This window comes from Phoca vitulina, unplaced genomic scaffold (genome assembly GCF_004348235.1).
Source record: "Phoca vitulina isolate PV1807 unplaced genomic scaffold, GSC_HSeal_1.0 scaffold66, whole genome shotgun sequence".
In the NCBI taxonomy this organism is placed as follows: Eukaryota; Metazoa; Chordata; class Mammalia; order Carnivora; family Phocidae; genus Phoca; species Phoca vitulina.
The window spans coordinates 4263357-4285970 of record NW_022589769.1 but is presented as its reverse complement, the minus strand read 5'-3'; the positions used below and the strand labels follow the sequence as shown (position 1 = coordinate 4285970).

Below are 22614 nucleotides of genomic sequence, written 5' to 3'. Positions count from 1 at the left end.
AGCTAATTTTGTCTATTAAAGGGAACAGAAACTTCCTAACTTCAGATTTTGGATAAGTTTGTCTTGTAGCCCCTGGGGGGTTGGGGGGGCTAGGAGTCCAATGTTCCAGATTGGCAGTGCCTGTCCCGTTTCTGAGTTGCAGTGAGCTGCATGGGGTGGGCAGGAAAGGCAATGGGGTGGCGATCCGTTGTGCTACGAGCATCCCGGGGGGCTGATGAATGGGACCCCCGCAGCAGTGCCACTCTAAAGGAGCTTAAACAGGAAGCAGTGAAACGTAGAACCACCTGTCCTCCCTTTGGTCTCACGGGTTTGGATGTACAAGTATCAAGGCCACCAGACCTAATTTGTTCTCTTGCTGTTTATACCTCCTTGAGAGATGCTGCTCTGATCTTCTGTGTCTAGATTGTAACAAACAAGCGTCAAGGGCAACAAACAAGTGTCCTGTTGCAGACCAGCAAAAACCCACTTTGGGGGTGGGGAGCCCCGTGATGGGAAAACATCCACGAGCTTGCTGTTGGGGCTTGGCAGCAGCAGTGAACTAACCCACGCTGTCCTGTTCCCAGGACTTTGCTGACATCCTTGATGTCCACACAAGGAAGTGAGAATTCAAAAGCCGTTTTAGTTCAGCCTCAGTGGAAACACGGTGGAAAGTCAGTGTTTGCCAAATGGAGACAGGAGGAATTTGGTAGGGAGAGAAACCTCTTACTTCCAAGTTTTAGAGAGTATGAAAGCAAGAGTGAAATTTATTTATTAGAGAGATAACGAAAGAGAGCAGGAGTCCCGGGGGGTGGGGGTGGGGAATGGGAGAAGCAGGCTCCCTGCTGAGCAGGGATCCTGACACAGGGCTTGGTCCCAGGACCCTGAAATCATGACCTGAGCGGAGGGCAGACGCTTAACCGACTGAGCCACCCAGGCACCTCCCGAGTTTTCTTAAAGTGAAACAAGCCTGTGTTTAGAGTGTTTATTAGACTTCATAATTCTGTTCAGTAATACTTAGCATTCAGTGAGCTCATAATGGTGTTCAATTTGAATTCAAGGGTCATCTGAAAGAAGCCTTCTTCAGATTTCTTTTTTTTTTTTTTTTAAGATTTTATTTATTTGAGAGAGAGAATGAGATAGAGAGAGAGCATGAGAGGGGGGAGGGTCAGAGGGAGAAGCAGACTCCCTGCTGAGCAGGGAGCCCTATGCAGGACTCGATCCTGGGACTCCAGGATCATGACCTGAGCCGAAGGCAGTCACTTAACCAACTTAGCCACCCAGGCGCCCCCTTCAAATTTCTTTTGATCTTCTGTATCTACTCTGAAACATACGTCTAGCTCAGTTTTTCTTTGTCCTGTAGTTGGTGACATTTGTAAGGGTCCTCGTGAAAAAAGGCCTGTGTGTCGCTGGTTTGCAGAGTTGACTCTTCATTCAGCTTCTCTGGGCCAGTTTAGGGATTTAGGTTTCGTTCACATGAGAGAATTTTTGGTTTTATGTTTCAGAAACCTAGCCAAGTAAGTAACTCACATGCAAGACAATGACCTCTCTTTAGTATGCACATGACACCCTTCACTCCTCCTCCCTCTGCGGAACACATCACTATTGGACCTCAAAATGGAGAGTTAGAAGTAGGAGAAAGAAGGGAGAACACAGCAGATCAGTCCTGCTTCGGACAGACAACCAAGCAATCTGAGGACACTGGAGTTTATGGGAAGGGAAAAGCTGTCAGTTCAAGTTAGGTTTTCAGATTGCTTGTGGGTTTTATTTATAGGTTTTCCCACTAAATATGATTGAGTTTATTTTTCCTAAACTTTCAAAAAGGAAACTTGAAGAACTCGAATAAACATGAGAGACACCTGTCCGCCCGCGGCAGCTTGTGTAGTAGCTGTCTTTGTAGTGATGTTTAGAGGTCTTGCGATCGTAGGTTGAAATCTCTTAAAGATTGTGGCATGATGATCTGTGCAGTCTCGGCTGTCTATTTGTGGACTGATCCTGTTAGAAAAAAAGGAGAATTCCTAGTCTGTAAATACTAGAGCATCTGACATTGTGCGGCATTTTGTTACCTAAATCCCCGCCTGGTGCGTTCAGGGTTTTGCCTGTAGGTGAAGTGTTAAAATTGCAAGCCTGTGAAGCCAGCCCATTTTTTTAAAATGTAGAGTTTAAAGTAGGCCAGCTACTCTCCCAGTACTTAGCGAGGAGCTGATCTCATTTTCTCTTTATTTTTAGAGTCTTTTATTCAAAACTTCAGCGTTCTCTACAGTCCCCTGAAAAGGCATCTCATTGGAAGTGACTCTGCCCAGTACCCTTCTCAGCATCTAATCACTGAAGTGACAACTGATACCTTTTGGGAAGTGGTCCTTCAAAAACAGGTATGGAATCATGAGAGAGGCAGAAATCATGCCATCTCTCCCTATTAAAATAATCCCCAGAGCCGCAGTTGTTGGGGTGAGCATTCAGGTTTGATGTGCAGATTAATCACATGGCTGTCTTCTTGCACAACATGCATGAGTTACATGCTGGTTTTCTAACTGCAAAAAGTCCTTAAAGAAAGCACATAATGAGGCGCCTGGGTGGCTCAGATGGTTGGGCGTCTGCCTTCGGCTCGGGTCACCGAGCCCCACATCGGGCTCCCTGCTCGGCGGGAAGCCTGCTTCTCCCTCTCCTTCTCCTGCTCCCCCTGCTTGTGCTCTCTCGCTCTCTGTGTCAAATAAAATTTAAAAAAAAAAAAAAACCAAAAAAACACATAATTGGAAAGATCTAAAAATAAAATTTTTCATCATGGGTGCATAAGCAACATTTCTTGAATGCCTGCTGGGTTCTAAGCACAATGAGGACGTGAGCCCATTTCCTAGGCGCCAGTAACAGCCGTCTTCCCTTCCCCCAGGACGTTTTGCTGCTGTATTATGCACAGTGGTGCGGCTTCTGTCCATCCCTCAATCATGTCTTTATCCAGCTAGCTCGCCTCCTGCCGACGGATGCATTCACTGTGGCAAGGTAAGGGAGCCTGCGGCACTTTGGGCCTGTGCCTGTCTTCCCTCCTTACGGTTTAGCCATGTGGTTTGCAAGGGTCTGCCCATTGTTCGTTAACCTTGGGTAAGACTTGGTGTGATTTAATTGTCAGTTTAAAGCCATGAGCAAAACCTCACCGAAACCGAAGTTTTCCCGATGAGTTCTGTATTCCTTACATGGTGTCGAGTATGTTTAGCCCTGATTGAATTCATGGGAGGGGGAGTGGGGGAGCAGTGCCGACCTGGTTGCTAGGACAACCCTTGGACTGGCCAACTCCCTGGAATACCATGGGAAGGGTGCCCACGGACTTCCATGGCACTGGGGCCTCGGCCCAGTGAAAGGGGACAGGTCCCCAGTGTGCTGCCAACCGGCCCTGGGACCTGGAGCAAATCTCTCCACCAGGTTTAGTTTCCCTCCTCACCCCTAAAATTAGGAGGAAGGATTGGTTGATAACTATGTGTTCTAGTTTTGTGATTCTGTGGGTAACCGGACGTGGCCTCTGTAGTAAGCAAAACAATTTTTAAATCATTGTTTTGTAAAAAACAAGCCTCAAATAAAGAGTTTTTGGAAAAGGTACTAAGCTGTTTGGGGTGGGGGGGCGTTGTTTAGACTTCAGCCTTCCAGACAGAATTAAATATAAAAGATTAAATCATAGGAAAAAATAGCAGAACATAGAATATTGGGTTTTGCTAGTTCCTTCGAGAGATGGAAACTTTCCAAAGTGAAGCAGTTACAAAAAATAATTAAAGATAAACAGATTCCACTAGAAAAGGGCTCAATGAGAGAAGTGAGGAAGGTAGGCTTTAAAAAAAGGACAGTAGCTGTATTTTACAGCATCTGTATTTCACCCACTGGATCTGCTATAAGTGATGATTAGAGCCAAATTTGAGGAGTTACTGTGCCATGAGATTTTTCTTCATACATGTTATCTGCCCTGCTCATTGGAACACTCAGTGAAGCAGGTCTTAGGATCTCTTTTTACTGAGGAGGAAACTGAGTCACAGAGAGGGTAGGTAACTTGCCCAGAGTCACACTGCCTGTAAGTGAGGGACCAGGACCCAGAATCAGGTGTTCATACTCCAGACCCTGAGAAAGAACAAAGGCTTAAGGAACTGCCAAGAGGAGAATGTGGTCTGTCCGCACAGGGGAATGTTCTTCAGCCTTAAAAAGGAGGGACATTCTGACACCTGCTACAACATGGATGAACCTTGAGGACTCAGTGCTAAATGAAGTACAAAGATACAAAAGGACACGGGATGCCTGGGTGGCCCAGTCGGTTAAGCGTCTGCCTTTGGCTCAGGTCATGATCTCAGGGTCTTGGGATCCAGCCCTACTCAGTGCTCCCTGCTTAGTGGGGAGTCTGCTTCTCCCCCTGCCCCTCCCTGCCCCTGCTTGTGCTCACACACTCTCTCTCTCAAATAAACAAAATCTTAAAAAAAAAAAAAAAAAAAAAAAGGACACATACTGTGTGATTGCAGGGATGTGAGGCACCCAGAGGAGTCAGATTCACAGAGACAGAAAGTAGATGGTGGGTGCGGGGGTGTGGGGAGCTGTTGAATGGATAGAAGGTCTCCGTTTTGCAGGATGAAGAAATGGTTGGGGAGTTGGGTGGTGGTGATGGCTGCGCCCCATTATGAGTGCACTTATCACTGCTGAGCTCTGCGCTCAGAAATGGTCGGGCTGGGACATTTTATGTGTGTTCTACCACACTGAAAAACCAGCCCCGGGGCAGGGGAGACACAGCTGGGAGGGACTCCTGGGTGAAGAAAAGACTTGAGTAGGTTTCTCCTGGAGGAGGAGAGTATAAATAAACAAGTATGGAGATTACAGTCTAATAAGTGTAAATTAATAACAAAGTGTCATTTACACTTACTAACAGATGCTTTTAAGTGACAGCATCTTGTGTTGATAAAGTGAAGTTGGCACAGTCAGACCTAGCTCATGAATTGGGCGTAACCTTTTTGGAAAGCGTGTTAGCAGCATTTGTAAGAAAGCACAAAAATAGTTAACATTTTTGCCCCAGTTAATTTCACTTTGGGGAATTAAGGAACTAGGGCTTGGAGAGGAGCGTGACACTGTGGCATGGTTTATGTCCAACAGGAGAGCCACAGCTAAGTCGGTTGTGGCTAGGAGTTTGATGGGATTTTGACCCATTTATTAGAGCAATGCTTTTCATATAATTAATTGAAAAGAATCGCATATGAGATGTACAAGTGCCGCTCTTCACAATGTAGAGGCATATACACCAAGCCCGAATGAGAATCCCAGAAAGAAGGTCCTGATTAGCCCAGTGGAATTCTGAGCGGATGTTTACGATGATGTTTTTCTTTCAAATTTAAATTTTTGTTTTTGAAGTAAAACTCAGGAGAAGAAAAGTATTTGATGATAGACTAAAGCGTTCAATGCCACTTGTTTAAAAAACAGAACTCTGATTTTAGGCAGGCTGTCCCAGGCAGAGGGAGGAGTGCTGTTTTGTTCAGTTGTTTGAAACCATTATAATTTGGTCATCCTTCTGGACAAATGCATGGTACTGATTCACTCCCACCCCCCATTATACTTTCTGGGAACTTCTGTCAAGTTAGTGATGCAAAAAATTGCCATCTTTTGTATGCATTGTTTGTGATGATTGACATCGGAGCCTCCTGGCCAAGTGGCCCTCCATGGTCTGCTCCCTCCTTCTAGGATGTTTTTTGTTTGTTTCTGCACCACCTGAGTGATCCCTGCGGGCTGGGGTGGGGGGCTGCTGCCTCCTTCGATAGTAATAAAGCACAGGGTGGGTAATTGAACACAGGTGTCATTTTTTGTCATCTTCTGCATTAGAAAATTAATCTAAAATTTGCTAAAAAATACAGGTTTGTGGCCTCCCTCCAGATTTACAAAATATAAATATAAAATAGAGTGTAGCTTTCTTATGTCTTCAGAGGCTTGATGTATTTTGCACAGTGATTTCCTTTTTCCAGAGCCGATGGAGGGATTAAAGTACTTGACCAGATCCCGTCAGGTGGGTGGACTGCTTCCAAGGTGTCAGTGAGGTGGTTTTTTTGTTTTTGTTTTTGTTTTTGTTTTTTTGGAAAGCTCATTTTTACTCTGAGGACATGTCCCTTCCACTCCATAAGTGAGGTGGAAAGTTACATATTCTGGAAGCATCAGCTCTTCTTGCCTGAGTTGCAGCCGGCTTGCACTGGCACTGACTATGAGGGGCTGGTCAGTGTGGCCACAGCAAATGTTCCAGGCTCTTCTGTTACCGGAGAAGCTTCTTTCAGGGTGGAGTGTCTTGGGCTGATCTTTCACTTTTTCTCATCTTTCCCTTTGCCAGGATTGATGTGTCTCAGAATGACCTTCCTTGGGAATTTATGGTCGACCGTCTTCCCACTGTCTTATTTTTTCCCTGCAACAGGTAAAGCTGAATTTTTTCAATATTTGGGCGGATGGGATTCTTTTGCTGAAAATGAAATGGGTTTAAGGCACTTCAGAGAAGTGAAATGCAAATCATTAGCTATTACTAAACTATTACGAATAAAATACATTGTTCAAAAAATGTGCCATTAGGGACCAAGGGTAAAAGGGCTTTGGCGTCATGAGGTCAGATGTGGTTTTGGTGAGAACTTTCCCCTCCCAGAGCGTGTGTTCTCACGAACGTGAATGTGGCCATCAGGACTCGTTTGCCTTCTTGGCCTTATGAGCGTACTACAGTGGATGGAAAGCAAAGAGCCACATTCACATGGGGCAGGATGGTCGCGCATTGTTGAGCCCCCGGACGTCAGGCCCTGCTTGCCCCAGGCTTTCACGTGTGTCATTTTCCATCGGGTCCTGCTGATGAGCACCTTGTCCCTCTTGTGCAAGTTGGAAATGGAGACTCTCCTCCCCACTGCACCCCATTCCTGGGATTCAAGGAGCCTTCTCCCCAGGTGTGCAGACTTCTGTGAACGTCTGCCCTGGGGCTGTCACCTTGATGTCTTCACATTTGTCTAAGCGGACTCCCAAATTCAGTGATGACAGCAACTACCCTGAAAGCCCAATAGACAGGGGTGGGACATAAGCAAAGCCTAACTTGGCAATTAGTAAATGTTAGATGCGGATGTTTTGCTAAAAGGGAAATTAACTCTTGGCCTTTGAAAGCCTGATAAACCAGATGTTCTGCCCTGTTTTAAAAGATTCCCTTTTGTTTATAAAAGAATGGGTCCTCAGGGACCAGTCACCCGGCTCTGACAGTATCTGTCCAGGGGGAAGCATTTGCAGGATTATTTTAGTGAGGTTCCTAAGTCATACATGTGATGTCTCCTGTTCTCATCTCCTGCACTCACTTCTACTGTTCATTGTAGCCACTGCCGTACTTTCTGTTTCTCCAGGACCGTGCTTCCTTCCTAGAGGTTGAATCATTTCCTTGTTTTTTCCTCTTTATCTCAAGGAATTTTTGCTGGAATACTTCCTGGGGTAGTAGGGTCCTGTCACATCACACACTAAAAACAGAGTGTGACTCATCCTGTTCTGTTAACTGTCGTGATGAACCTTTTCCTTCTAAGAAGCATTTAAAGTGCCACGCAGTCAAGGGATCCTGGGCACTAACACTAGCAATTTCATCTGTGTGGGATGGAGGTCGGGCATGAAACCTAATGAAACCTGGTTTTGGAATTTCAAACATAGTCTGGGAAAGTGGTAAAGTCATAACACCCAGCACGTGCCTTTGCATGGAGACATTCTCAGCAACCTGAATGCAGGAGTATGTATTGAGAGAGAGCAAGAGAGAGAGACAGAGAGAATCGTGTGTTTGGGAGACTGAGTCAGGCTGTGTGGGGGGCCGAGCTTTCATCGGGAAGCCACCTGATGTCACTGTGGGGATGCGTGTTGGTGTTCCCTGCAGCCCCTCCCCATTAAAAAGTCAAGAAGGTAAATACTGGATATGAGAAGAGAGTCCAGCTCTTTGTTAGTACGCAGAGCTTGGGAAACCAAAGCCTTACTGCTCAGGAATGGAATTTTTCTTATTTCCTAAAAACAAAGAGTATTCAGCAATGAAGTAATAAGCTCCTCGTCAGCTGGTTCAAGTTGAGTGTTCGGCATAATGGGCCAGAAGGTGTACATGGGCCATGGGCAGGAGCTGACCGCTTGCAAGAGAGGAAATGAAAAAGGTCTTTTTCACGGTGTATATGCTTATGTTATTTTTAGTGAAGAGAATATATGGGTTTTGATAAAAGAGAAGTTTGCATGTGCACTAGGTTCAAATGTGTGCAGCAAGTAGGGGAAATGTCAAGATGTTGACAGTTCTTTTGGAGGAGGATTACAGGTGATGTGAGGGCTGCGTCTTGTTTGCTTTGCAGCTGGTCCCCAGCGAGCACGTGTTTTATAGTCATGGAAGAGAGAAGCCACATGGGATGGCTGTGCCCCTCCTGCCCCTGCAGGTCCGGCTCTCCTGTGCAGGGGCGTCTTGCAGCCGCTCTGCTCGCACCGCTCTGTGTGACGTTGCGGAAGTCAGGTGCTCTGGCCGGGCCTGGCTGAGGATGTCCCGGGGGTGCGGTGGATTACTGTAGTGTGGGCCCTGGGAAGGGAGCAGCCCGCCTGCCCCCACTCTCCTACCCCCTTCTTTGGAGTAAAGGCCTTATATCCTGTTCCTCATGTTTTCATCTAGCCGTTTAGGTGCTAGAGGTGCGTGAACACAATCCTAGCGGATTGAGAGTGGACTCACACCGTGGGGCTTTTTACGACTCCACTTCCAAAATGATTCCTTTGTGGAAGTTTGTTCACACCTCGTGTCCTTGCTACTCCTAGAAAGTTGGAAAGCCGTTCAGCACACGGGTTCGGTGGATTCACAGAGATTGCTCCAGGGACTGGACTCCAGAATAGTGTGCTGACAGGTGTCATTCTCAGTCCTGTAAATGTCTCCACACACACTAAGGCACCTCGGCAGCTCTCTCCTGGGGATTCAGCTCCTCTGTCCTGCGAGACCAGGTTTGCGCTGCACGGCTCAGGGGCGGAGCCGGCCTCCGCTTGTCCGCTCGTCCACTCGTCGTCGTTCCTCACCCGCACCTCATAGGGACCCGGGGGTTTTCAGTCATCCGTTGAAAGGCTGGGAGTCCCCAACTCGAAGCAAGCTTCTCTCTGTGAAGAAAACCATGCTTTAAGGGAGGGTGTGGTTATATACTTACTCCACATATTTGACTAGTCCATGTATCTGAAAGTCTCCGTAAATGTATAAAACAGGGCATGTGTGATTTTAATTTCCCTGTGATTCTTATTTCATTGGGAAAGAGCTATCCATCAGCAGAACACCTTTTGTCTTTTCTTAGATATTTGACCACTGGCTTTGTGTGTGGAGAGGGTGTGTAAGCTTTTAATGAATGGTTTCTTGGTTTTTTAAGGAATGATACTGTTTTTCAGCTAACACTCAGCATTCAGGTTAATTCGTGTCATCCGAACAGCAGTCCTGTGAGAGCGACGATGCGTTTATTACCCCTTTTACAGAAATGAGGCAGTGCAGGGGTGCAGAGGGGTCACCTGTCTGGGCGCTCAGGATCATGAGTGGCAGCCTTGTGAGTCTGCCCGGCAGGCGGCTCTGGGGCCCATATGTGGCAGAAATGTTGGTCATCAGACAGTTAAATGACAACTTCTAAAAAGGAATTTTCTACATCAGGACTTGCAACAGAGCTTTGGGGGAACCCCCTTCATACGTCACTTTCCTTCCTTATTCTGTGCTTTCAGGGCGGGGTGGCCTTAATTTCTCGGAGTCCCTTGGTTGGTCTTTGTATCAGGGGTCAGGGCTTGAGTGATACCTCCTCCATCGTGGTAATAAAAATGTCTCCAGATGTTGCCAAATGCCCCTGGGGGGTTATAGTCGCCCCCGGTTAAGAACTCCTGCCTTGGATAATGTGTAATAAATGCTGGCGGAAGAAATCTGGCTGAGTGTTCAGTCTTTCCTATTGCACCACTGTTGACGGCCACGGAGTGACACGGGTGACGTCCTGCCCCAGGACATCCTTCCTTACACGCCCCTGAGCCTCTCAGAGCTCGCGGAGGCCCCGTTGCCCATGCGCTGCCGGTGCCCTCCATCCCTGGCTTGAGGCTTGGGTCTGGGAGCTTCTTGTCTTTCTTGGAAGGTTGTTACCAGAAACTGGGCTCTTTGTCCTCAGGAACAAACACATATTTGAGATAAGCCACGTTAATTATAGAATGAGCACACGGGACATCTTCAGCTTCGTAGAAAAGTTTTTGCCCAGATAACATTTTCCCCGCTTTAAGTAAAATCCTCGGAATGTCTTTTGGTGGGAAGTAAGCAGCCCGACCTTCGGTAGTGGTGTGGTTTGGACTACGAATGTTGACAGGACTCTCACCTTTGACTCCTTTCCCTTTCTCTCCAGAAAGGACCGTAGTGTGAAATACCCCGAAGACCTTCCCATCACCCTTCCTAACCTGCTGAGGTTCATTTTGCATCACTCAGACCCTGCTTCCGTCCCCCAGAACTTAGCTAACCCTCCTACCAAAGAGTGTCTTCAGAGCGAGGCAGTCTTCCAGCAGGGGCACATCTCCCACTTGGAGAGAGAGATCCAGAAGCTGAGGGCAGAAATCCGCGCCCTTCAGCGCGCACAGGTGCAGGTGGAGGCGCAGCTCTCCAGCGCGCGCAGGGACGAGCACCGGCTGCTCCGGCAGCAGCAGACCCTGGAGCAGCAGCACAGCCTGCTCCAGCTGCACAGCCAGCAGCTGCAGGCCCTGTACGAGCAGAAAACCCGCGAGCTCGAGGACGTGGCCCGGAAGCTCCAGGAGCTGGCCGACGCCTCGGAGAGCCTCCTCACCGAGAACACGTGGCTCAAGATCCTGGTGGCAACCATGGAGCGGAAGCTGGAGGGCAAGGACGGAGCCGAAAGCCTCCCTCCCCCACAGGAGGCCGGCTCTGACCACCCCGAGCCCCCAGGCCCCCCCCGGCTACCTGGCAGCACCCCTCTGCCTCCCAACAGCAGCTCCACGCTGGCGTCCGAAAGGAGCAATGAGAACAGGACAGACTAACTTTTAAAATGACACGAAGAAATCAGAGGTGAAAACTGTACATTGGGAATATATTTATGCAAATTTTATTGAAATTTATTGTAAATAAAGATTTTCTCAGTGGTCTAGAAAATCAAGTTGAATGTCATTCAGCGTTTATTGAACAGGGATGACATCCCTTCCACTTATTGCACAAACTTGGTAGCTTGGACAGAAACAGTAACACAGTCCATTTGAACATTTGTCTGAAAAGTTAGTCCGTATTTTCGTGGCTCAGTGTCACAAAGAGTTCCCTCCCCATTCCCCGACTGTTGCTTCTGTGATGACATGCAGGATGAAAGGCTGATTTCCTGACTGACCCGTCAGAAGACCAGAACACAACAGTGGGGCTATTCAGAAAGAATTCAATGAGAGGTCATAACTTAACTAAGCCATGTGAATGCATGGTTCTGGCATCTACACTAAAAATAGTAGCTATTGATCAATAGGAACAGTGAGTGCTATTATGTGGTTGTTCGCCGCCTCTCCGGGCACTCCCACTTGCCTCGCAGAGACCCCCACCGGTGCCCCCCCAGCCTGCGACCCTGACCCGGCCCTGCCACTGCAAAGACGTTGCCCCTGGCAACCGGGGCGGAGGTGGGATGAGGAACCCCCAGGAGCGAAACCCAGGAGAAAGTGAAGGTTCATCATTTCAAAGCCAGAACTTCACTGCCACCAGTTCAAACCTCAGGGCAAGTCTGACAGTCAAAGCCATCACGTTCAGGGACGGCCTGGGGCCGGGGTTCCTCGGTTCCCCAGGTGAAGACAGCCTGGCTGTGTGCTGCTGGCTGCGGAAAGTAGAGGTAGAAAGCCTGGAAGTTCTGAGATGCGAGCGGAACGGATCAGACACCCCTACACCTTCCACGTTGGGTCTCCAGGGTCCTTCACCAGAAAGCCAGCCTTCTCCCAGATCTTCCAGGGGGCGCCTTTCAGAGTGCTGGCCCCCTCCGGTCCAGGGGGCCTCTGAGGGTCTCCGGCCTCTCAGGCTCGGCCATCCCTGTTTTAGGGGCCAGGGACGTGTCTCCTGTGCTAAGGCCCAGCTGCCTTGCAGGGGCTCCTCAGTAGCTCCCTGGGGCGTCTCCTTCCCGCCTACAGCTCCAACACTACGGAGCTACCCTTCTCCCATCCCACAAGCTAACACTTCATGTTTGACCCCCAATTGAAGGGTATGCTGCTAAAACGAAGTGTTCCCTAAGCCCCCTCCTTGGGGTTCCAGAAAGTAGATTATGAGTTCCACATGCTTGTTAGAGACTTGAGTGAGGCCAGAGGACCTGCCGTCAGCCCGACCAGTGCTCCGCGGCTAAGCCCACGCTGGCCTCGTTTATTACCAAGGATGCTGACACAAGCCACGTTTTAATCATGATAGTGGAGAATGTGCTTTACGGTGGTGGGATTAACAATCTCAGCGAGTTCACTTAAGTATACACAAGGGAAACCTTGGAGATGCAGGTTGTGGGGGTGCTGGCCCGAGTGACAGCCACCACCAACTCCTCTTCATGGAAATCCCGTCCTGAACCTGAAACTCACTCTCCCCGCCGCGCCCTACCCCGGGGCCCACTAAGGGTGGGCTGTCAGGCTGCCGTCCCAGGGGGCTCTCCTGGGTGCTCATGCACTTGGGGCTCTTGGAGCAGGGTCAGGAGACTCTCCTAGGTGGCCCGCTGGGGAAAGTGAAGTCCAGTACCCAGCAGGTGGGTGGTGCTCAGAGAAGAAAGGAGACTAATGCATGAAAAGGAGGAGGGGGGACCCTCAAGGTCTCCTCCCCCACCCCTCCAGTGCAGAAAGTATTAAATAGAACAAACAAAAAACACTATTTCCTCTTTGCTGGGCCAGCTGGGTTTCAGATAAAGGTAGCCGCCACAGGCGCTGGTGTTCCTAGCGAAGCTTATGATGAGTAATGCTGGGGGGGGAGCGGGGGGGATAGCAGTGGCGGGGGAGAGTGCTCAGCATGCTCAAGAAACTGCTCTGCCACCAGGCCGCCTGGCAGCCCTCGGGATGCGGGCCCCGGCTCGTCCTTCACCGGCTCTCAAGCAGCGGCGGTGGCTTCCTTGCAGTAACTCCACTCTCAACAGGAACTGGTTATTTCGCGACCGAAGCGGGGGGCGTGGTTCTTCCATCCATTGCTAACCAAGGAGAAATCACCAAAGCACCCCAGCTGGTCAGCCATGAGACTTAAAACAGACATGTCCCGTCCTCTGCCCACACACATACACACGTATATATTAGAGGCCCCTACCAAGTGCAGTGTGGGCCTTCCATGTCTAAGATACCCCCCCCTACAGCCTTGAGTCAGCTTATCATGACTACAGTCTGTCCCATGTGCTCTACACGGTATTTTTAAAAATCAGCAAAAAAAGCCTTCAGCACATGCTTCTGGGGCCTATTTACAGTTCACAGGTTTGTGAGTTCACGCGTTACAGTAGTAGCTCCATCAAAAACAGGCTCAGCTCAACATTCAAGTAACAAAAGCGCTACGGGGTCGTGAGCCCCGGCAAGGTCAGGCCTGCCCACTGCCTGCAATGGGCAGTCCCACCAGGAGGCGTCCCGGCTAAGGACGGCCAAGGCCTCGGGAGCCAGTGCATGCGGTGATGAAGCCCAGCCAGGCCATGCCGGCAGGTGTCAAGCCTTCCCCAGCAGCACGTCTGTGGTTCCGCCCCTCCCCATGCCTCTCAGCCGGCTGCAAACAGGCCGCGGGGCCTCCGCATCCCAGCTCAGCCGTGGACGTCTGGGCCGTGTGGGGTCAGCTTGGCCTTCCTCTCCCCGCACGGTCCCTTGGCAGAGTACTGCACCAGCAGGAAGGGCTCCTTGGTCTCGCCATCGCCCACGATGCTCTCCTCGTCTTCCGACTGGCTGATGTGCTGCAGGCGCAGGTAGCACCAGCAACCCAGGATCAAGGCCCCCAGGGCAGCGATGGCGATGAGGATGACGATGACCGTGACCACGCCCGTGGTGGGGCTGTGGTCCATAATAGACATGGTCAGCGCCTGGGGAGCTTCCGCGGGAGGAAGCTTGTGGGGCCGTCTGCTCAGCGAGGCTGGAACCCAGGCTGGACCCGAGAGCCCTGAAAGACAAAGCAGGGTGAGGCTCCATCGGGGACTCCACGGGGCCCTGCCAGCTCCCAAGCTCGGGGCGGCCGGGGTGGGGGGACCTCTCCCATAGGGGCTCTTTTTAATCAGGTCTTAAGCCTGACCATCCTGCCTCATCCTAGTGAAAAACACGCCGCGTGGCTTTCGCTGTTTCTAGCTCATGACGTCACGAGCGTTCTCTTCGCTCCCAGCAGCCCACTTCCACTTCCTACCCGACACTATCGGTGCTTCTGCTACCAGACAGGAGTCACCCGCGCTCAGCCAAGGAGCCAGAGATGCAGGGAAGGGGGCCCATGACCCGCAACCCCACTGCAGCCCCCCTGGAAGCGGGAAGAGGGTCTGTTCGAGGAGAGTGTTCTGAGAGCCCAGCCCCACGAGGTGTTCAGGAACTGCCCAGGGACCAAGAGGAGCCAGTACTCTGTGATGGCCAGACACGAGGGAATGGAAAGCAGGGAAATGACCTCAGTCCGTCGCTCCAACGGGCGACATATGTAACCCAGCCAAGTCTCCTGGAACACCTGGGAGAGGCTGCAGCAGATGACAGCCTTTGTCCACCAGAGGACTGTGACCCGCCTGGGCAGAGCCTTCAGCAGCCCAGTCCTGGAATGTGGAGGCACTCAGGACAGCCTGGGGGAGGGCAGACCAGCCCCCGCCCGCACCGAGCTCAGCGTCAGGGGCGGGCCCCGGACCGCAAATGGGTCGATATGCCAACGCCATGCCAGGAACACAGGGGCCGGGGTGCCAGGGCGCTACGTCGGGCGGGGCAGGCGATACCCGGGGAGGTGAGGCTGATGCTGAGGCAGCAGGAAGAGCCAGCCCCTGGGGAGGAGCATTCCTGGCAGGCAAATGGCATCAGCGAAGGCTCTGAGGCAGGGGAGGGCCTGCGGGCAAGCGCAGGAGCTGAGGGCGGTAGGCAGCGGGAGCGTGCGCTGGACCGCCGCCTCCTGGCTGCTGCCCGCCTCAGACAAGCCTCTGCACCTCGCTGGGCCTCAGATTCCTCCTCTGTGGCTGGGGCTGGCGAGGGGCGCAGGGGAGCCAGCACTGGGAAGCCCAGCAGGCAGAAAAATCCCAGACCCTCTCGGGCGACTGAGGCTGCAGGTGCTGGAGCCAGCCGACTCCCCTGCATCCCAAGACCCTGCACTTTCTAACTTGGCCTCCTTGCCCTAAAGGAAGCAAATAAGAGTATCGAGCACCCCAGCGTCTGAGGGTGGGGAAACGCATGAGCCACTCTCAGCGCTCAGTAAGAGCTAGCTATTGAACTCTGCAGAGATGGCCGTCAACACAGGGAGAGAGCTTTGGAAGGGAAGGCTTTCCCTCCAGACAGGATGGAACCTGCCGTCCTTGAGCAATAACAGCCATAATGAGAAGTGATTCTTACCCACACCAAGGAGACTCCCCGCCCACCCAAGGCCAGGCGTTCCTGGAGGTCCAAGGCAGCTCAGTCGACGCCCCTGGAGTCTGTCCAGGGCCCTCCCCCCGAGTACGGCCCTGCCAACCGTGCCCACATGTGCAGAGATGTCCTGGGCAGGAGGGGGGTGATACCTCTGACGTCTGCCCCCCCTTACCACTTGCAGGCTCAGGCTGTGGCTGTCACTCCCACCAGGCTCCGTGGCCCACCTGTGTGGGTCCACTGTAGCCAACGCCCCTGTGGCCCAGAGGAAAAGCCTTAAGTCCTACGGGGCCAGACAGGCTGTGCCCGCACCCCCCTGCTTCTCCCCAGCCACATGACCTCCAGGCCTTTAGCCAGACAGGTCCCTGTGCCCCAACGCTCTGCTCCCCTCCCCCTGTTCAGTGGGCCTCAGCTGGGGCCACTGTGCCTCCCAGAGGACATCTGGCAATGTCTGGAGACGTTTTTGTCGTCACCACCGGCAGTGAGGGGGTTCTCCTGGGATGGAGTGGACAGAGACCAGGGGAGTGCTAAACATCCCACGGTGCAGGGGACAGCCCCCATTAACAGAGATCGGCCCCAAATATCAGCAGTGCGGAGGGTGAGAAACCCCGGCGGGCCCTGGTTAACTCCAGCTCAGTAAGGGACGCCTGCCAGGCCCCGCAGCCCAGGAGGGTCTCCTCATCCTGCACCTGCACCTACTCCTGCCCTCCCTCCAGGGCGCTTGCTTCAGTGTGCAACCCTGGCTTCCACAGCACGGCCATCTGGTTGGCACCTGCCTCCCCCATCAGGCTGTGTGCTCCAGGAGGGGCCCTGCACACTGCTCGGCTGCCAAGTGCACAGGCTATCCTGGCCTCCTCCCTGCCACCAGCAGGGCTGCCATCAGCTCCCACCATCGCTCTCAGCCTGTCCCCTCAGGCCTCCAGACAGGACAGGTACCCCCCCCCCCCCCCCCCCCCCCCCCCCCCCCCCGCCCCCCCACGCGCCCCCCCCCCCCCCCCCCAGGCCCCCCCCCCCCCCCCCCCCCCCCGACAGCGTGCCAGCTGTGCCGAGTGAACTGCTCTTCCTGCTACAGAGGACGCCCACCTGCCTTGTCCCTCCCCCGGCCCTCTTGTGTCCGGCACCTGCTGGGGTGCCTGCCCTCCTACCAGGCCCCTGGACAGGAAGGCAACGCAGTATCAATTCAGAAGGGGAAGTATATGTGTGTTTGGGGGCAGCAAGTAGGAAATCAAACAATGGCGGCAAGACCTGAGGAGGGGGGACCCCCAGGGGCCAAACCTGTCAGGGAGCCTAGGAGGCGCCTGCCAGTCTAGGGGAAAGCCACATGGTCCCAGGACTGATGGGGAAACTGAGACAGAGGCAGCCCCAGCTCAGAGGGACCCTTTGAGAGGACTGGTGACCACAAAACCCTATCTGCTGCCCCCGCCCCAGGCCAGGAGGACTTTCACCCCCAAGTGCACAGAGCCCGGTTGACCAGGCCATGGGCATGCCTGGCCTGTGCTTACTGGCGCCACCCTTCCCCACCCCAAGTGAGTTGTTTGTCCCTGCATTCACTCAGCGAGTATTTCCTGAGAAATGATGGTTTAAAAACTCTGCTCACATCACCCACTGCTCAGAGCCCTTCCTGGCATCAGCAGAGAAGCAAAACTCCCTGCCTCCCTGGATTTCTTCACACCCTCCCTGCCCTCCCACCTCAAACCCTCTGAACTTTCTGTTCCTTCTTCCTGGAATGTTCTTTCCTGACTGTCCCGTGACTGGCTCCTTCTTACCATTCGGGACTTTCTCCTTGGGTGCCTCTGGGAGGGTACCTTCCCAGACCAGCCTGGCTCCAGACGCCCCACCACCCCACACCTGCCATTGCCTTGCATTTTACCATTTCGATCTCCAGCTCTATTACCAGTGCACAGCAGGTGCTCGATAAATGCCCGCTGAGTGTTCCAAGCCCAGAGACATAGTGATGAGTTAGAGGGGCCCCTGCCCTCATGGGGATTGTGGTCGGCGGCTCCCACCCCTGAGCCCGCTCTCCAACCCAAAGCCACTCCCGGGACCTTCTGCATGGGTCCCCACACCTATCCCAATAGACTCCAGGAAGCTGGCAGCCTGAGTGCAAGGGCAGGTGGATTCCCAAGAGGTCTGAGCCCATGAAGGGGCAGCTGTCTCCACGTGCTAGGAGGCAGGGAGAGTGGGGTGCCACCAGGAATCAGAGCCCAGGGGACATGTGAAGCATGAGGGTGGCCGGCTGGTTCCCCCTGAACCCCCGTGGCCCAGGCTGGACCCTACCCACTTGCTTTGCCTCTCCTGACTTCCCTCATGCCCTTCCGAGCCAAGGTATCTCCTGCAAGTCAGCTGACCCCTCACCCTGATCCAGGCAAGCACACAGGGTAGGACAGGGATGCCACAGCTTGGGCCGGGTCGATGGCCAGGATGGCGCGTGGGAAACCTGCACCCTCTCAGAACAATCATCAAAGTAGCTCAACACTCATTCCATACACTTGCTTCATCCTCTCAACAACCCTGTGGCTAACACGGCTCACCGGTATCGGTCCCACTTTACAGATAAGGAAACTGAGGCACAGAGAGTTTGAGTGCATTGCCCAAGACTGAAGAGCCAGAATGCGGGATGTGCCCCCAGAAGTGGGGCCCAGGAGATCAAAGGAGGGGGTCTTCCAAGTGCAGAGGACGGGGCCAGCCTGGTGGACAGAGCAGAGCCAGGAGCCTGGAGGCTCTGGGCGCTCCGCGGGGGGCGGGGGTGGGGGAACAGAACATACCTCCCCACCCCCAACCTCTGTAGCAGCTCCTGCAAAGTTCCCTCAGTCAGGGTGAAGGCTAGCACCCGAGGCCATCTGGATCCCCCAAAACATACAGGACCAATCCTCCACTCTCCCGCTCCGTGGACCCTCAATCCTGCCTCCCTGGGCCAAGGGTGGCCTGACCGTCGGATCTCACCCACAGCTCCTAGAAAAACAAGCTCTAAAGTCCAGGGTCACCAGTCTGCTGAAGCCCGCCCAAGGACAGGGCACTGCTGGGCAGAGTCAGGATGCAGGGGGAGTATATACCCCGTGCCAGATCCAAGCAGGCACTGGGACCCAAGGACGCATGGCACAAGGCTCCTGCCCTCCAAAAACCAGGACCAAGAACAGCAGGGATGCAGATGGGAAAAAGCATTACGGGGCTGAGGCTATGTGCAGCCATATAGCCAGTGTCATCTGGGCCTCCCATCAGCCACCCAATCACACCCCATCCTCCAGAAGAGGAAGCTCGCACCAGAACCCCCTAGGTTCCCTGGGGGCAGAAGAGGAAGCTGGTGCAGACCGAGCCCAGGGACTGCCCCAAGGTCAGTCTGGGTCTCCTGGGGCCCAGGCTTGGGACCCAGACCTGCGGCTCGTGCCCCCACCCTGTGAATCAGCCACTGATCATCCTCACAGGGTCAGCCCACTTGGCCAAACAACTTTAGTAATAACAGCAGATGCCCGACGAAAGTTCCCAATGATTACCATGTGCCAGACGCGGAGAAGCTAAGCACTTCATACAGATCCTCTCTCCGCTCAGCCTCAAAACAACGGTAGTGTTGTTATTAAGCCCACTTTGCAGATAAAGAATCTGTGGCTCAGAGAAGTTAAGTCAATTGCCCAAGGTCACACAGCTCCAAAGTAGCTGCACAGGACGTCAAACCCAGGCAGCCTGGATTCTGAATCCCAGATTTCAACCCTGAGACAAAAATGTCATATTCTTGGCCCCCACCTCCCCACTCCCCTGCCTCAGGCCCAGGGGTCAAGTAAACCCCAGTGCGGCTCCCACCGGGGCAGGATGGGTGACAAGGGCTCGATGCTGGGGACACAGGGATGACAGGCGCCCCGGCAGCTACCGCATGCTGAGCGCGGGCAACGTGCAGGCGCCGTGCCAGGCGAGCTCCACGCACCGTCTCATTTAACCCTGCCAGGCGACGCCGTCTCCCCCACTCCACCAAGGAGCTGAGCGGGGCTGGAGGGACGAAGGGGCTCGGCCCCCTGGGCGACAGCTGGAGGGGGGCGACAACTGGAGAAGCAACTCCAGCCAGCCCGACTGGGGCCGGGGGGGGGGAGGGACGGGGGACCACGATACCCAGTCATGCCCACGCCGCGCAGTCACCGCCGACGAAACTCGGCACCAAACGCTGCGGCCCGTCCTCAGTTTCCCCACCTGCTAAATGGGCGCCAGACGTCGCCAGGACCCGCGCTCCCACCCCTAACCCCCGAAGCCCTCCGGGCCACCCTGGGGGATGCTAGGACGCCCGCCTCCTCCGTTAATTTTAAACATCCCGAGGCGTCCCGAGAAAGCCAGCGGCCGGCCTGGGGCGCGGAACTGCGGGCCGCGGTGGCGGGCAGGCACGGGGTGGGAGAGGAGGGGCGGAGAGACCCGCTCCCCGCAAAGCGGCCGCCGCTCCCCGCAAAGCGGCCGCCGCCCCCCGCCGCCTCCTTTGTCCCGATCTCGCCGCAGCGCAGCGGACAAAGAACCCCCGCCCGCGGGCGCGGCCCCCCGGAACAGACCCTCCTCCCGAAGCCGCGCCCCCGCACGGGCTGCCCCTCCCCCGCCGCAGAGACGCCCCCCCAACCCCCTGGCCCGCGGCTGAGCCGCCCCGCGCGCGCCCCCAGCCCACCGGGGGCCGCCCCTTCCCCTCCCGCGAACCCCCGCCTGGCCCGAGCGCCCGGACCGCCCGGCTCTGCTCACCATTGCGCCGCCCGCAGCCCGGCCCGATCGCACCGCAGCAGCCCCGCGGGCCCTGCTCCGCCCGCCAACCAGCCCGGTCCGGCCGCGGCGCACCGTCGGGACGCAGGAGCCCCGCTCTGCGGCGGGCGGGGCATCTCCGGCTCCGCCCCGGCCGGAGGCGTGGCCCGCTCGAAGCGGCCAATGGAAGCCCGCGCTGGGACGGCGGGCCGGGGCGGGCCGGGGCGGGCCGGGGCGGGGTCACGTGCGCGCGGGGCCGGGGCGGCCCCGGCGGGGCGGGGGCTGCGCGCAGCCGGCAGCCCTGGGGGCGGGGGGCGGACTCGGCTTCGGCGCGCGCAGATTGGGCGCCGGTGGGTGCGGGGCGCCCGCGGCAGCCCTCCCTCCAACGCGGCGAGGTTGCCCTTATTCCCGCCCACTCACAGAGAGGGCAACTGAGGCGCACCGCAGGTAAGAGTGTTGTCTGGGAACAGGGTGCCCCGGCACCCTGGGCCGGGGCTGGAGAGAGAGCGGGACATTGCAGTTGAATGTCCTAGTTTGGGGAAGGAGCAGGTCATTCAGTCGTTCGTTCATTCATTCATTCATCATTCGCGCATCGGTTCACTCCACTCTGCGGAACACCCACCGGGTGCCGGGTTCACCGGTGGCCGAGAGAACATCCACGAACAAAACCAACAAGGACCCTGCCCGCACGGAGCTCTCCTTCAGGTGCGGGCTGAGCTGCGGGGAATTTGCAGCCCTTTGGCCGCTTGTAATCATGGCTCTTTAACGTAATAAGCCCGTGATTAGGCCCCCACCACGTGCCACGCCCTGTACTCTTGGCTTAACACACTTTATCCACCCGACCCATTTTACAGATGAGGAACCCAAGGCTCCAGAGTGAAGTACCACGGTCTCCTCGTGATGGAGGCAAAATTCCAGGCCAGGCCTTGTCTGCTTGGACACGCCGAGGTGCCTTTTAGTGCGCTAATCCCCACTTGTCCACCCAAGAAGACAGTCCAGCGAGATGAGAGCCCCTTTGTGGCCAGCTGGGGCCTACAGGAGGGGTGAGAGTGGGTCCTTCAAGGCCTCTGTGGCCCAAGTCCTCAGGGCCCCCACAGCTTGGAAGGTCGGAGGGGTGCAGGTAGAGCCCCTCATCCTGGGAGCTGGAGCCTTTGTCTGCTGTAAATGTCTTTCCAAGCCTCAAGCAAAGCCTCTGGGAGCAGATGGAGGGCCCAGCTCACGAGGCCTGGTGGTCAGGCCCTGCTTACTCTCCCCACTCCAGCATGGCTGGCCTCTTTCCTTCCTCACAGGCACCAAGCTGTTCCCTCCCCCACCCCCCCCCCCCCCAACGCCCAGCCACCCGACCTTGGCCAGCGCTGTTTCTTTCTGCTGCAACATTCTTGCCCTTCATCTTCCAGATATGCACCCAAGAGCAGTCCCTTTCATTATTTTCCCTCCCCGTGCATTGTGAGGGTGTGTGATTAACTTCTGGTGTGTCTCTCCCGCCAGGCCTTGGTCTGTTCTGTGCATTGCCACGTCTGCAGAACAGTACCTGACACACAGTAGATCCTGAATCCAGGGATGGTGTGTGAGTGAGTGAATGCTCACACTGTAGACCTCCAGGCCTGGCCCAGCCTCCACCCTAGCCAAGGGGGGCCAGGCGCCAATAGTGAGCTGGAGGTTAAGCAGGAATGGGGGACAGAGAAACAGAGGGAAGCCTGGCTCCAGGTCAGCTATTCTTGAGGCGAGATCAAGCATCTCAGAACAGCTCTAGCTCCTGGCTCTGCCCAGCGCTGCCTTCAAAGGCTCCCCTCCGGTCAGCCACACCTAGGAGCCCAGAGCAGGGGGAAGCAGGTTTTTCCCACGGAGCCAGTTCCAGAGCTCTCTGCAGTCCCAGGGTTAAGTTGGCAGAGACCTCATTAGTGGTGAGGACGTGGGAGGGGCAGGCTCAGAACCCCAGAGCCAGGACTGGCAGATGACTGGAGAGGCAAGGATACTGTGGGGGGCGGGGGTGGGGGAGACTCTGGGGCAAAATGGTGAGGGGAATGCCATGTGACATAGAAGTTGAGAGCCCGCTGGGGCTCAAATCCAGCCTTTCTTGCTGGGTAGCTTTGGAAAAGCAGCGTAACTTCTCTGTCCTTGAGTATCATCTGAAGATGGGGGCAGGAGTAAGGTCGCCATCAGGGGGTGGTTGGGAGTCCCTCAAGTGCCTGCTGCAGAGGACGCAATCCTACCCGTTCCCTATGAACAGTAGTAACAGGGTCAGTCAGGTGTGGGCTGAACTTGGGCTTCCCCATGTGGAATTTGGGCAAGTCACTGTGTCTCTGGAGCCACAGATTTCTAGTCCCATGAAACCCACCTGTGAGCTGCTGAGAGGTGGGGGGCTGGGAGTAGGCGACCTGGGACCAGCCTTTATCTTGCCCAGAGTGAGTTGTTTCAATAATAACAAGAGTGATAAGTTAT

The 22614-nt window shown here is 54.6% G+C and overlaps 2 protein-coding genes across 5 annotated transcripts in view; one reads left to right on the top strand and one right to left on the bottom strand.

Annotated features, from left to right (window-relative positions):
* The window catches only part of TXNDC11 (thioredoxin domain containing 11), a 58705-nt gene extending 47609 nt beyond the window's left edge, over window positions 1-11096 (top strand). For all 4 annotated transcript variants that reach the window (XM_032392152.1, XM_032392153.1, XM_032392154.1 and 1 more), the window contains 4 exons: window positions 2206-2348; window positions 2864-2973; window positions 6305-6385; window positions 10338-11096. In XM_032392152.1, coding sequence (XP_032248043.1) covers window positions 2206-2348; window positions 2864-2973; window positions 6305-6385; window positions 10338-10980 — 977 coding nt within the window. In that variant the 3' untranslated portion in view covers window positions 10981-11096. The remainder of the gene's footprint in view (window positions 1-2205; window positions 2349-2863; window positions 2974-6304; window positions 6386-10337) is intronic.
* Window positions 11028-20283, bottom strand: SNN (stannin). Its single transcript, XM_032392156.1, has 2 exons — window positions 20176-20283; window positions 11028-14056 (listed from the first exon to the last, which is right to left on the bottom strand). Exon 2 carries the CDS (start codon window positions 13968-13970, stop codon window positions 13707-13709), a length of 264 nt encoding a protein of 87 aa, XP_032248047.1. The 5' UTR covers window positions 13971-14056; window positions 20176-20283; the 3' UTR covers window positions 11028-13706.
* Window positions 20284-22614: the final 2331 nt, after the last annotated feature.

Coding starts and splice junctions, on each gene's coding strand:
- SNN (XM_032392156.1), bottom strand. CDS start 13,970: ATGTCTATTATGGACCACAGCCCCACCACGGGCGTGGTCACGGTCATC.